Source organism: Hevea brasiliensis, chromosome 15 (assembly GCF_030052815.1).
Source record: "Hevea brasiliensis isolate MT/VB/25A 57/8 chromosome 15, ASM3005281v1, whole genome shotgun sequence".
NCBI lineage: Eukaryota > Viridiplantae > Streptophyta > Magnoliopsida > Malpighiales > Euphorbiaceae > Hevea > Hevea brasiliensis.
The window spans coordinates 8,573,995-8,586,639 of record NC_079507.1 but is presented as its reverse complement, the minus strand read 5'-3'; the positions used below and the strand labels follow the sequence as shown (position 1 = coordinate 8,586,639).

The 12,645-nt window shown below is 33.7% G+C and overlaps 1 protein-coding gene across 1 annotated transcript; it reads right to left on the bottom strand.

Moving 5' to 3' along the window:
• Positions 1-352: 352 nt before the first annotated feature.
• LOC110649583 (CLP protease regulatory subunit CLPX1, mitochondrial) lies at positions 353-12,030 on the bottom strand. Its single transcript, XM_058136213.1, has 15 exons — positions 10,940-12,030; positions 10,309-10,370; positions 10,030-10,121; positions 9,802-9,881; positions 9,329-9,379; positions 8,925-8,999; positions 8,756-8,833; positions 7,019-7,075; positions 2,984-3,054; positions 2,778-2,877; positions 2,497-2,601; positions 1,872-1,934; positions 1,668-1,790; positions 1,382-1,540; positions 353-895 (listed from the first exon to the last, which is right to left on the bottom strand). Exons 1-15 carry the CDS (start codon positions 11,879-11,881, stop codon positions 821-823), a joined length of 2,133 nt encoding a protein of 710 aa, XP_057992196.1. The 5' UTR covers positions 11,882-12,030; the 3' UTR covers positions 353-820.
• Positions 12,031-12,645: the final 615 nt, after the last annotated feature.

Here is a 12,645-nt window from a genome sequence, read left to right as displayed (position 1 = left end):
ATTAACATTTAAAAAAAAAAAATCTTTATCATATTAATTATTATATTTTTTAAATCATACATTTTTTTCAAATTACAATTATATTACAAAATATTATATTATTGCATTCTTATAAAAAAATATTTAGAGAAAATAATTAAATCATTTAACTTATTTTGATATGCATATAATTATTTGAATTTTTTTATATAAATTTAAATTACATTTAACATAATTAATTAAAAAATTTTATCATTAATAAAATGTTATAATATAATTTAAAAAAATAAAATTATATTATTAAAATAAAATAATAAATAATATGCACAATGACTTAACAAACAACCAGTATAAATGTAAAGCAAACCACGCGTTAAAGTTGGAAATTGATAATGTACATTTCTTTAATCAAATTAAAATTAAGTTTTGTACAAGTAAGATGTACATTTTTTTCCATTATTTCTTTCTTTCTCTTTTTTTTTTTTATCATCATAAGCTATGCTATAATTACAATCCAATCAAGAAATATCACTTTTACAAATAAAAACAGCAATTTTACAAATGGCAACAATTAGACCCAGCCGTGATCCGATTTAAAATCAGAACTGGACTAATCAAAACCAGAACCAAAACTGGCCATCTTGAACTGACAGGTTCGATTTGGTTCAAAACTGGATTTTCTTTTTTTAAAATCAACCGTTAAATTTGATCAAAACCGAAATCGAATCAGATCTGATACAGCAATGTGGAACTGATAGGGATCCTATGGTTTCAATTTTGTCTCCCTTAATCCTTGAACCAGAACTGTCAGTTCTGAAATGGAACCAGCCCGGGCCAGCTCTTACATGCTCATGGCTCTTGATGACACTTCTGATTCACCTTCTTGCAAATCTGCATCAGCAGCCTCAGCATTTTCCTACAAACATAAGCATGGCTTAAGTAATTAGCTTCCAATTAAAGATAATTGTACACATGAAAACCAGATTAATATCAAATAACAAGATTAGAGTAGGCCATCAAGTGCGTCTGACAATTTTACATCGCCTAAAGGCAAAATTACTTGTTCTCCTTAAAAACAGGGAATCCAATAGCTCAATAACAAAACAGCATCTTACAAGTAATTTGAAGGAAATTCACGCCAAGATCACATCTATATTTTTACATATGGACCAAACCAACGATTTGCAGGCTTTTGTATTTCATTTTACAACTTCTGTTTGATTCTAATACAGCTTTTTGAATTTGATTTAAAATGCTGCAACGTAACGGGCTCGTTTTGTTAAGACTTAGTCTAGACAAGAAAAATTCTAATTTTATCAGCATTTGCATAATGATAAGTGAATAATCTCACCTCTAATATTATTATACTTTAAAATATGTATAGATATGTATAGATACATACCGTTGATTCCTTCAGCTTATATTCTGCAAGGTAACGCTCCAATGCACCATCTCCACGAAGAATTTTTCCGCCACATCCAGGAGCATTTACAGAACCTACAGATTCATCATCGACTACAACAGCATCTACTCTATTACTACCTGTTTTCAAATCAGGAATCTGAAATATGCAAGGAATATAATAAGTTAATATGTCAAGTATCTGTAAGCAAACTCTATGTTGCCACTAGACAGTATATCTTTCAGTTTTTTTCCACGTCCAAATAAGCCTTAAGAGACTTGCATACCTCATACATGGCTTCAGTTAGAATACTCTCTAGTATGGCTCTTAAACCCCTAGCACCAGTATTCTTAGCCATTGCCTTTTGGGCGATTAATCTTAGCGCTTTTTCTGTAAAATGTAGCTTCACCTGAAATTTAACTTTCAATGCTTAGAGACAGATACAAGAGACAAATACAGGGACAGAGACTAGAGAGATATAGCATCATACTCTATTCATCCTAAATAATTTCTTGTACTGCTTGCCTAGAGCATTTTTTGGTTCTGTGAGGACCTGTCAACCAAAAACAAGAAAATTATACAAGAGATGATTTTGCGCAGGCAAAGTTCTAATTAGTCTGGCTTGCTTATTTTCAAGTAAAACAGAGAAGGATGAATACATATTGCCAAAGCCTCATGTTTTTTAATTTAACCCAATGACATAGTCCAAATAAGGTTAAAAACAAACCATTTCAAATTTGGAGCTTTACAAAGATCAAATAGATATTAATGACACAAACAAATACAATATGAATGGAAAACATGCTCCTGAACTACTTTGCACAATTATGAAATCAAAAGTCAATATGAGGCTTGTTAAGCAAATCCAAACTTTGGCCGCTAAACTAGGTTAATACATTTTAAAGTACTTCTAAAGTAGACATTATTAAGCATTACATTTACATATAAATACTTATCACAAGACTAAATTTCTACAATCAGTTAATGAAGAATTCTCCTATATTCTGAATGACTGGTCCACTCATCCACAAACAACCGAAACATATTTATATGCAGTCACAAGACATGATAAGGAGAAAAAATCCCAAAATTGTACCAGTGGAATGAAGTATCACCTGGACAAGTTGGTCCTCAGTAAGAGCCGACAAGCTAACTAATATAGGAAAACGGCTAATAAACTCTGGTATAAGGCCATATGCTATAAGATCAGCACTTTCAGCCTGCAATGCAAAATTAACTCGGTTTAGTAGATGGAAGAATTTTCCATCCATAACTTCTTTCCTGCTAAATAGCCAGTGTCACTAAGTTTTAATAAGGGGGAAACAGGATAAAAAGGAAATGTAAGTTTTAAGTTCCCAATTGAGATCTGACTGACTTAGAAGATCTTCATTCTTACAGATTCAAGCAAAGATGATGTGACTGCAGCATTGGTTACTCCACCTGCTCTCATGTTAGCACGAACAGGTGCCCCAAATCCAATTGATGAATCTTGCCGTCTGATAAATATCACAAAGATTTTCAACTTTCAAGTTCATAATGCCCTGAAACAGAAATAAACCATATTTCACAGAATTTCTGAAAGGAACATTATTAGTATTTTACCTCTCTGAAACTGTCTTATCAAGATCCACGAATGCTCCACCAACTATAAACAGGATATCTTTTGTATCTATCTGCATGATATATGTGCAGCATGTAGAAATTCAAAATCATATTTGCAAAGTAAAAGACAATTTAGAATAGCAAATCTTTTCATATTATGATGATTACAGTGAAAAGTTTCCTGCTTCCAGGTAAATTCTCTACAGAAATACGGCTTACCAATAACCGAAACAAATAAGAACAAACAGATTATAAACTTGTGGTTTGGGCTTTTATACCATAATTTTTCAACTGAAATAGTTGAGTTACCAATGATGTGAAGCAGCTTAACAAAAGAAAGAAAAGAAAATCATCAAAAGTGGTTTCAAACCTTCAATAAACACTGGCAACAACATGCTCCACAAACTTATTTCTTTCAACTCAGGCCCCATTTCCAAACTAGGGGGATTGATTACATGAATTCTTTTTCTTAATCCTGTTACCATTGAGGCCAAACATTCTGATTTAATGTAGCTTTAAATCATTTATACCACTTGAGCCCGTCTAATTCTACCACTCCTATTATGTCATCCTACAACTTGAATCTACTCATCTTCCACACCTATGAACCCTGGATCCACACTCAATATTGAACATATCCAAACAATCTAGACAACCCTCAAAACATGTTTTTCTTACAGGGATTATAAAATATTAACTCAATTTAATCATTATCTTTTTGGTCTAATGACCAAAAAACCCCAACTTTTCATTTTTTTTAAATTTTTACCCAAATCTGTTAATTTGAGCAATTTTACCCAGATTGCAAAATTACTTTCAATTCTACCAACCAGTCAAAATAAAAATAAAAGCAACAATGTATTATTAATACAAATAAACATAATTTCCCATCTTTTTTTACCCTAGATGATGTGATAAGCATCTCATATTGATTAGTGTGAGTTGTTAAGCTACTAGGGGGGGTGATTTGTCAAAAAGAGAAACCTTCTCCGTAAGGTGTTGATTGAATAGAATTCCTCTTCTTTGGATTATTTTCTCTTCTCTCTTCTCTTTTAGTATTCTTCTTCTGCTCTCTCTTTTCTATTGGAATTGCATCAGTGGTATCAGAGCAAACAACCCTGGCCATAGGTTTTGCTGTTGCTAATTCTTCCTCTCCCCTTCCTCGTTCTTGAACCTACCAATTTACCCATGTTCTTCTATTCTTTCCTTTCCTTTCTCTTCTGTTCTCATTCTCCCTATTCTTTCTTTCTCTTCTGATTCCACCTAATTTCTTATCAATTTCTCCCTAATTCTTCTCAAAAGAATTCTTCTTTCTTTCTTGAAATCTTGAATTAAATTCTTTCTTCTTCTGTTGCTTTCTGGTTCTTTCTTCTACTCTCTTCCTTAATTTCTCCTTTCCAGCATGTTTCTTGAAATTGTTTCAATTTCTAAATCTCTTATGAATTCTTCTATTTTCTTCCTTCAATTTCTTTAGGTTCTGTAAAAGTAACAACAATAGACTATGGAATTAGAAAAAAGATTATCCTGGGCATGCTTGAGATTATCGAAAGATTGGAAATGAAAATGGAAAATTCAGAGAAGTCAGATCAAGAAGAAACAAATTTCAAGGTTTGAACCAGAATTGAATGTCCAAATCCGGGAAACTGAGAATTCTTGGAGTAATGGCAGTGAGAGGGGGTTAACAATTCAAGAAGGAAAGATCAATGAAGGCCAAGCTAGAGAAACAAATCTCAAGCAATCCAAAATTGATGTTCATCTCTTAATCACAAAGACCCTCTCAAAATTAAATGAAAGGAGGGAACAAGGTCTTTGTATCCGGTGTAAAGAAATGTGGACATTGGATCATAGCTGTGACAAGAACCAATGTAGATTACCATCATAAATGATGTTGAAGATGAAGAAGTTGTTGAATACAACAAAGAAGATGGAAAGAATGTTGATGTTGAAGATTTCTCCTCGTCCTACGAAGAGAATCCAAAAATTCAAGAAAGTTTCGATGAAATGCAAGAAAGTGAAGAAGAAATTGTGGAAGAGCATCATGTATTTGATTTGGATGAAATTTTTGTTGAAAACCCTACATAAGTTGAATTGAACTTTTGCAATTTTGATGAGTTGGTTGAACAAGAAGTTGCAAATATGATGTCTTGTGATCCCAACTCAGAGAACTTCTTGCTGGTTAATAAGGATGAGGGAGCCATGTTGAAGGCCATTGATAAGCGTGAATTGTTTTCTACCATGGATGCTTCAAAAGATGTTGGATTGGATGCAAGTACCAAGGACGAGTATGCTTTTCCGTCCAAGTTGCTTCAAGAGTTGCTAGCCCCAGAAGTTTTGAATGAATCAATCAGTTTAGAAGCTGGAAAATAGAGAAGCAAATTGAAAAAAATCTTTCAAGAATACAAATTACTGATGCTGCTAGGGACGACAGATTGGGTAATGTAACCGAAAGAAAGATCCGTCCACGTGCATTGGTTTTGGGCTCTCATGAACATGATTTGAATCATACAGATGCTGTGAAAGAATTTGAAGGAAAGACAGTCCAGAGCTGGACTTCCGATTCATTTTTCAGGGTGCACATGCATGGGTCTTTTTCAACTTGGAATTGAACAAGTATTATTTGGAAAGGATTCAGTGTAAAATGAAGTGGAAAAAAAAAAGGACAAGAATATGGGTGCAACTGTTAAGGAACAAGTGCATTTGAGAAGAATTCAATGTAAAATGAAGAATTACAGAAGATCATTGCCAGTGTTCTAGTTAGAGCTTGCTTTTGCTACCATTCCATTATTGCATATATTTTTGAGAGTTTGTTGATGAGTCTGTTTTTTAGTTGTTCTTCCTTGAGGACAAGGAAGCTTGAGGAGAAGATATTGATGTGTTTAATGTTGATTAGTGTGGATTGTTAAGCTGTAAGGGTGATGTTTGTATAAAAGAGAAACCTTATCTGTAATTCAGGTGTTAATTGAATGAAATTCCTCTTCTTTGGATTTTTCTTTTTGAGTATTCTTCTTCTGTTCATGATGACCTGTCCAATGATAACAATATCGATCAATCCCTCTAGCAAGTTTTTCTTATCAGTAGCTTATGGTTCAGTGATTCTTAGGTTTACTACCATGGACATTGAGCATTGTTTTGTTGCCATTGTTAATAATTTGTTGGGAGATTTAAGTCATTTGTTGCTGTTGTTTGGTAAGATTCTAGATTAGAGCTAAAAAGATTCACTAGGCTTATTCTTATGAGATGGAAGGCTGAGGATGGTTTAACTCAGCTTATAATGTTATGGTAATTTGGTAAAATTGAGGATTGAGGGTGGGTGGAGAGAGAGCAACAACACAAAGGTAGGAGGATGTTTAAAGGAAGAAATCAAAGGGAGGGGATGGTTGGTGGGGAGGAGAGAGAAGAAAAATACTAAATATTATTTTTATCTATATCAATAATAAAATATTATTGTGCTATTTCAGTTTTGACCAATTTGGCTCAAATGGGTAGAATTAAAGACTAGTTTTGCAATCTTTGAAAAAGTTGCTCAAATTAAATAGTTTGATAGAAGTGTAAATGCACAAAACAGTTAGGTTTTTTTTTTTAAGCCTTGTCCTTTTGATTGCAAGGACAAACCCTTTGAGTCTTTCCGATAAGAAAGCTACTCACTGTAAAATCAATGATATGATCATTTACAATAGGACGAGGATCAAAAAAAGGTTAAAAGGATAAAGGAACCAAATTGCTGCTAGACAAACCACAGGCCAAACAAGATGCATGGAGGAGCTGTTGAAGGGCTTGCCTCCATAATGAAAGCCAATAAATGTGAATCCCAAATGCATCGGTAATCTCTAACCACTAAAACCCCCATGCAAGCATGTAAAAATAGTAACTTTTTGTTTTAGAATAGGTAATTATCCTTGAACCATTAAAAAAATTGCATAATTAAAAGAATCACATCTGGAACCCTAAGAACGTTAATATATTAATAATAACTCCATGAAGAAGCAATGCTATAATTATCTAAATGAAATTAGCATAATATTTTGGGGTTGTTACCTGTATGTTATCCCCCCGAGGATGCTTCCTCGCCCCCTTCTCAGGAACATTCACTATCTGAACAAGAGAGAGCATTATTTTTATTTCGCAAGAAAAGATCTTGCAAATAGTTCTAAAACTAATTCCTTTTGTTACCCTAGAAAAGTTCAACTAAAAAAGATGATTACAAAAAGGAGTTTTCCTCCACGGCAATGGCGGTAAACACAATGGAAAAAAGAGCAATAGAGTAAGGCAATACACAAAAGTGCTTAAAAAAAAAAACCAAGGCATTAACACCAAAGGATTACGGTGTGTCAATATTTTTGGTCTTGCACTTGTACCTGAAGAAATCCTTCCAAAAAATATTATCCCTACTAAAAGCACAATGTAATAATGGCATTCTGTTCCTTTATATTTCTTTCCCCTAAATTTCATAGTTCAAATATGTGCTAGGGTTATCAATAAAATCACAAACTTCAATGTAGGGAGTAACTATTAATGTCTCTACCAAGACTTCTATCTTTAAATTGTCACAATCCATTTCCTTTCTAGATGTGCCACTCAATACTTTGATGCAATCAGTTATCGCAAAAGCATATTAGATTTTAGTTAGCAGGAAAGTATAATGTGATCATTATTCCTTTATCATGCATCAATAGAATAACAGATCGTCTCTTCAGATTAGCAAAAGACATGAAGTTTGATAAGGAAAAACTTGCATTATCAATATCTATATTTGATCATATATATTGAGCCATGGATATTGATAAAACATAGTTGAGACAATGAGGTTACTAGTGCTAATTTTATGACTATTTAAATAATGAACATGATGATAACAACAACAACAACTAAGCCTTAATCCCAAATTAGTTGGGGTAAGGATCCTTTTTCACCGTTCAGGCGTTCAGCTCTATTAGATACCAAGTCCACATCAATATCCCAAACTTGATGATAACATGTTATGTAATTCTTAATAATTTAGAATAATATATAATAAATTTTCAAACGTTCATGTTGTATACTTGTATTGTTCAAAGGTATGGTGGAAATGGAAAAGCTTGTAATCTCTTTCAAGGGAACTACACATCAACCATAAAGTGTTGTTTGTTACAGAAATTTACAATACACATAAGTCACACCATTTGTTCTTTATTTACTTAGGCTAAGCCTAAAACTTGCCACGATAAGCCACCATCATAGTTGCTTCTATCAATCAGCTATTTTAGTTGCTCCTATCAATGAACTATCACCACCATCAGTGAACTAGCATTTCCATCACCACCACAAAGGCATAAATACACACACACACACACACACACACACATACTATTTGTTCTTTATTTACTTAGGCTAAGCCTAAAACTTGCCACAACAAGCCACCATCTTAGTTGCTTCTATCAATTAGCTATCTTAGTTGCTCCTATCAATGAACTATCTCCACCATCAGTGAACTAGCATTTCCTCCACCACTACCACAAAGGCACAAACATATAAAACAATATGGCTTTACATTTTTTGGTGATAGCAAAGACAAAAATCATATATCTATCAGATGTGCTTTATTTTTCTCACCTATATGTTATAGCAAAATCCAAAATGCCACAGTAAATTTTGAAAGGCAAAAAATATGATCAATCATTCCTAAAATTTCCACAATCAATGTCCCAAAAGTTAAGCCAAGAAACTTGATTGGAAAGACATTAAATAAGCAAATAATCAATCAATCAATCAGCAGTGTAGATATGAATTACTCACAGTTCCTTCTAGCATTTTCAACAATGCTTGCTGGACACCCTCACCTGAAACATCTCTGCTAATGTTTAAGCCCTCAGCCTGAAAAGAAACCACAATTAAGAAGAGTTTGGACAAAAGGAACACCTAAATATTAAATTATCCAGATGACAAGATAGAAAATTCAGAGAACCTTCTTAGTTATCTTATCAACTTCATCAATGTAGACTATCCCTTGCTGAGCTGCTTGCACGTTGAACTCAGCTGCCTAAATGCCAAAAAAGCATAAACTCAGCATGCAACAGAATAACAGTTAAAAAAAAATGGGACTAATGACCAAAAAAAGCTGCAACCTTTTCATAAATATCAATTTTAGCAAATAATTGGTTTCACTTTTATCAATTCTATCCCCTATCTTTAGCATTGGTATCAATTTAGTACAATATACATGACAAAGGTTTCATTTGTAGAATAGTTTATCCAACACTAAAAACTAGAAACAAAAATTAATGTACAAAACAACAAAATTTCCAATAGAATTATGTACTGCACTTCAAGAACAGCAATAAGCAATAAGAAGCCAAATTTGAGATATACCGTGAGTAATTTATACAATATGGACTCAACATCTTCACCAACATAACCAGCCTGCACCCAAAAAAAAAAAAAGGTACTTGCCTTTTTCAGTTTGACATCATGGAAAACATCAGTCAGTAAAGTGCAGTGATGATCAAGCACTAATTCAAATGGAAACAAACAGCAATCATGCTTTGCAGTTTCACTTTACACAGTTAAAAGCTTTTTTTTTTTTTCCGGAGTTAAAAGCTATTATTGAGTTCACTGAATTCCAACCATTACAGTGTCAAGACTCCTTTTCCAATATAACTTGATAACAGTCATTAGAAAACACCAAACATGACAGAACACCAAAAATTAAGGAAATAAAAGAATTAGGTCAAAAGTTAGATCTAAAAGTTCAAAAAATTCAGCTTTGATGTTCAACACTGACAGAGAAACAATGTGGTACATTCTGTAATTCGTAATCAGACATTAGAATAAAAGTCACTCGCCTGAGTTAAGGCTGTTGCATCAGCAATGACAAATGGCACATTAACAAAGCGCGCTAATGTCTTTGCAAGCAATGTCTTGCCTGTTTCACATGCAAATTAGGACAGAGTCTGGAATTATAAATTCTGAAGCTTCAGAGAAGGGCTAACAATATAACAACGCAGGAAGTGCTGGTATATATTGCTTTGCTTGCTGCAGAAGAACATGCAAACAAGGTGTAGAGACCAAACCTGAGCCAGTTGGGCCCATCAAGAGCACATTGCTCTTTTCTAGCTCCACATTATCATCTGTTGCATCGGAAATTCCTGATTCTGCTCCTGACCTAGTATCACAATAAGATCTTACATTTTATACTAGCTTTGTTTCATAAGTCAGTTAAGATGAGAAAAATCAGATATAACATTTTGAAACTGCTGAAAAAATGTTGCTATAAATGGGCATCAACATGAACCTACGGATCAATAATTGTGAAGGCTGAAATATGAGAAGGTAAGAAAGTGACAACTAACCTTTTTTGCAAATTGGCATGGTAAATCCTCTTGTAGTGATTGTAGACAGCCACAGAAAGCACCTGCAACACATTGAAGATTATACAACACTCAATATCAAGCTAATTGAATGAATCTATACAAATCTTCACAAAACCAAGAGCATGATTCAACATTTGATGTCATTAACCAAGAATGACTCACTGCATACAACAAGGTTACTTCTAAACTTGTTAGTACTACTAGCAGAACTGTATGTACAGGTTGACCAGGGTACAATTTATAAAAACTGAGCAAATGCACAATAACAATGTCATGGTAACAATGTCACAAAGAAAAACATTAAGTAAAGGTTCATAAATCAATTCAAAATGACCAAGCAAGAATGAAAGGGTAATGATTGATTAGATATTATGCTTACATACAACTAAATTGAGGAATATAAATTCAATGAACTAGAACCCTAACAGAATATGATTGTTATGCAATTTGGACGTAGTATCAACTAACATGTGCTTATGCATTGTGGGAAATCGTAAACTCAGCATAAATTATACTGGAGATAATAATGCCTTAGATTTATGTTAATTTGATCATTTATCAACTAATGACGCTGAAATATATGTAAAATGATAAAGTTACAAAAGCAAACCTTTTTGGCTGTGTCTTGACCAATAACGAACTTATCAAGACCCTTGCAAATCTCCTTCGGCGTGGGCAAATCCTTTCCCAAATTAGATCCACCCCATCCACCACTCCTTTCCCCTCCTCCACCTGCTCCACCATTTCCACCATTACTACCACCATTTGAGCCACCTCCTCCACCTGGCCCTGTGGCTCTAATCACATTAACTCCAGGAGCAAATGGCGGGCCAGGCGGAGTGTGAACAGCCAGGACATTCCCACCAGGGGGAGGCCAATCCTCAGGTGGATCCCCTGCATAGGTCCTGACAGTATCCCAAAAGGAGGCCCTGAGTCTTTTACTAATAGCATTGGTATAATCCTCACTGGCGTTATTGAATTGTGTGGTGGAAGAATTTCTGTTCTTGGGTTTATTATTGTTACCAACTCTGCCAATTTCAATAAAGCTTCCCTGAAGAGGAGCAATCTTGTGAGGACGGAAGTAATAGGCGGTTTTACAACTGAAGCAAAAATTAATGGCCTGAAGGCTGCTGTTGCTGCTGCTAGAACTAGAATTATTATTGTTATCATCATGATTATGACTATTATTGTTAGGTCCTCCACGATTGGAGTAATGGTGATATGGATTCAAATCAAGATTAGAAGAAGGAAAGTGACGATTGGAGAAGAGGAGATCCATGTGCTTGTAACAGCGTGGGCAATTGGTTTCAGCCCTAATTTTACGAATATCAGAATCGCCATTATTGGAAATTCCACCACCGCCGGTGGAGCCAAAGCCATGGTCCCACTTGTACCTCTCTTGAAATCCGATGAGAGAATCTCGCCGGCGGTTGCACCCAACGTTGAGATAGTTCAAATGGGTGGAGATATATGAGAGGTGGAGAAAGCGGTCTTGATGGGCAAAAACGACAGGAATGCTGTTGATCTTCTTCCATCTTCTCAAAGCAGACATAATTAGAAGAAATTAAAGCAGAGAAACAGATCTATGTAGAAGAATATTGAAGAAATAAGAATATTGAAATGTTTAAGAGCAGTAGTTGAAGAAGAAGAATAATAAAGTGAGAGAAAAAGAGAGATCGTTTGCCTTTGTATTAGCTTATCGTCTTGTAATTTTTATTTATTATTATTATTTTTTACTGTGGATTGCTTGCTTAATATTTTACTAAATTTTAACAGTTTGACCTCATCTCGGTTGATTCTATTTCGCGTCTCCGCCTACTTTTTAGGGGATTCTATTTCAGGCCGAGGATCAAACCACGTAAAAAAGTTTCTCCGTTTCATACCGTGTGTTTGGATAATTTTTTAGAGAGGGGTAATAAATGGAGACAAATAAAAAATATATATTTCCTTCGTTATTTTTTTTTCTTTTATTTAAATAAAAGAAAATTTTAAAAAATAGAAATGAAAATAAAATTAGTTGAAAATAAAAAAAATTGTAATAAATTTATAATTTTATTCCATATATTTTAAAAAAAATTAAATAGAAAGAGCAATTTGTAATTTTCCCATAAAAAGCAATTTATTTTTTCTTTAAATTAAAGAAAAAACAACAAGAAAAAAATAAATTTTATTTTTCTTCATCCTCTTACCTTTCTTTTTTTTAGAATATTCTTGCTTTCCTATAATTATTTTTCTTCCCCTTATTTTCTAGGTATCCAAACTATACCTAAGCAGTTTTCAGTATGAATTAAAAAATCAAACCGAACTGAGCCATTT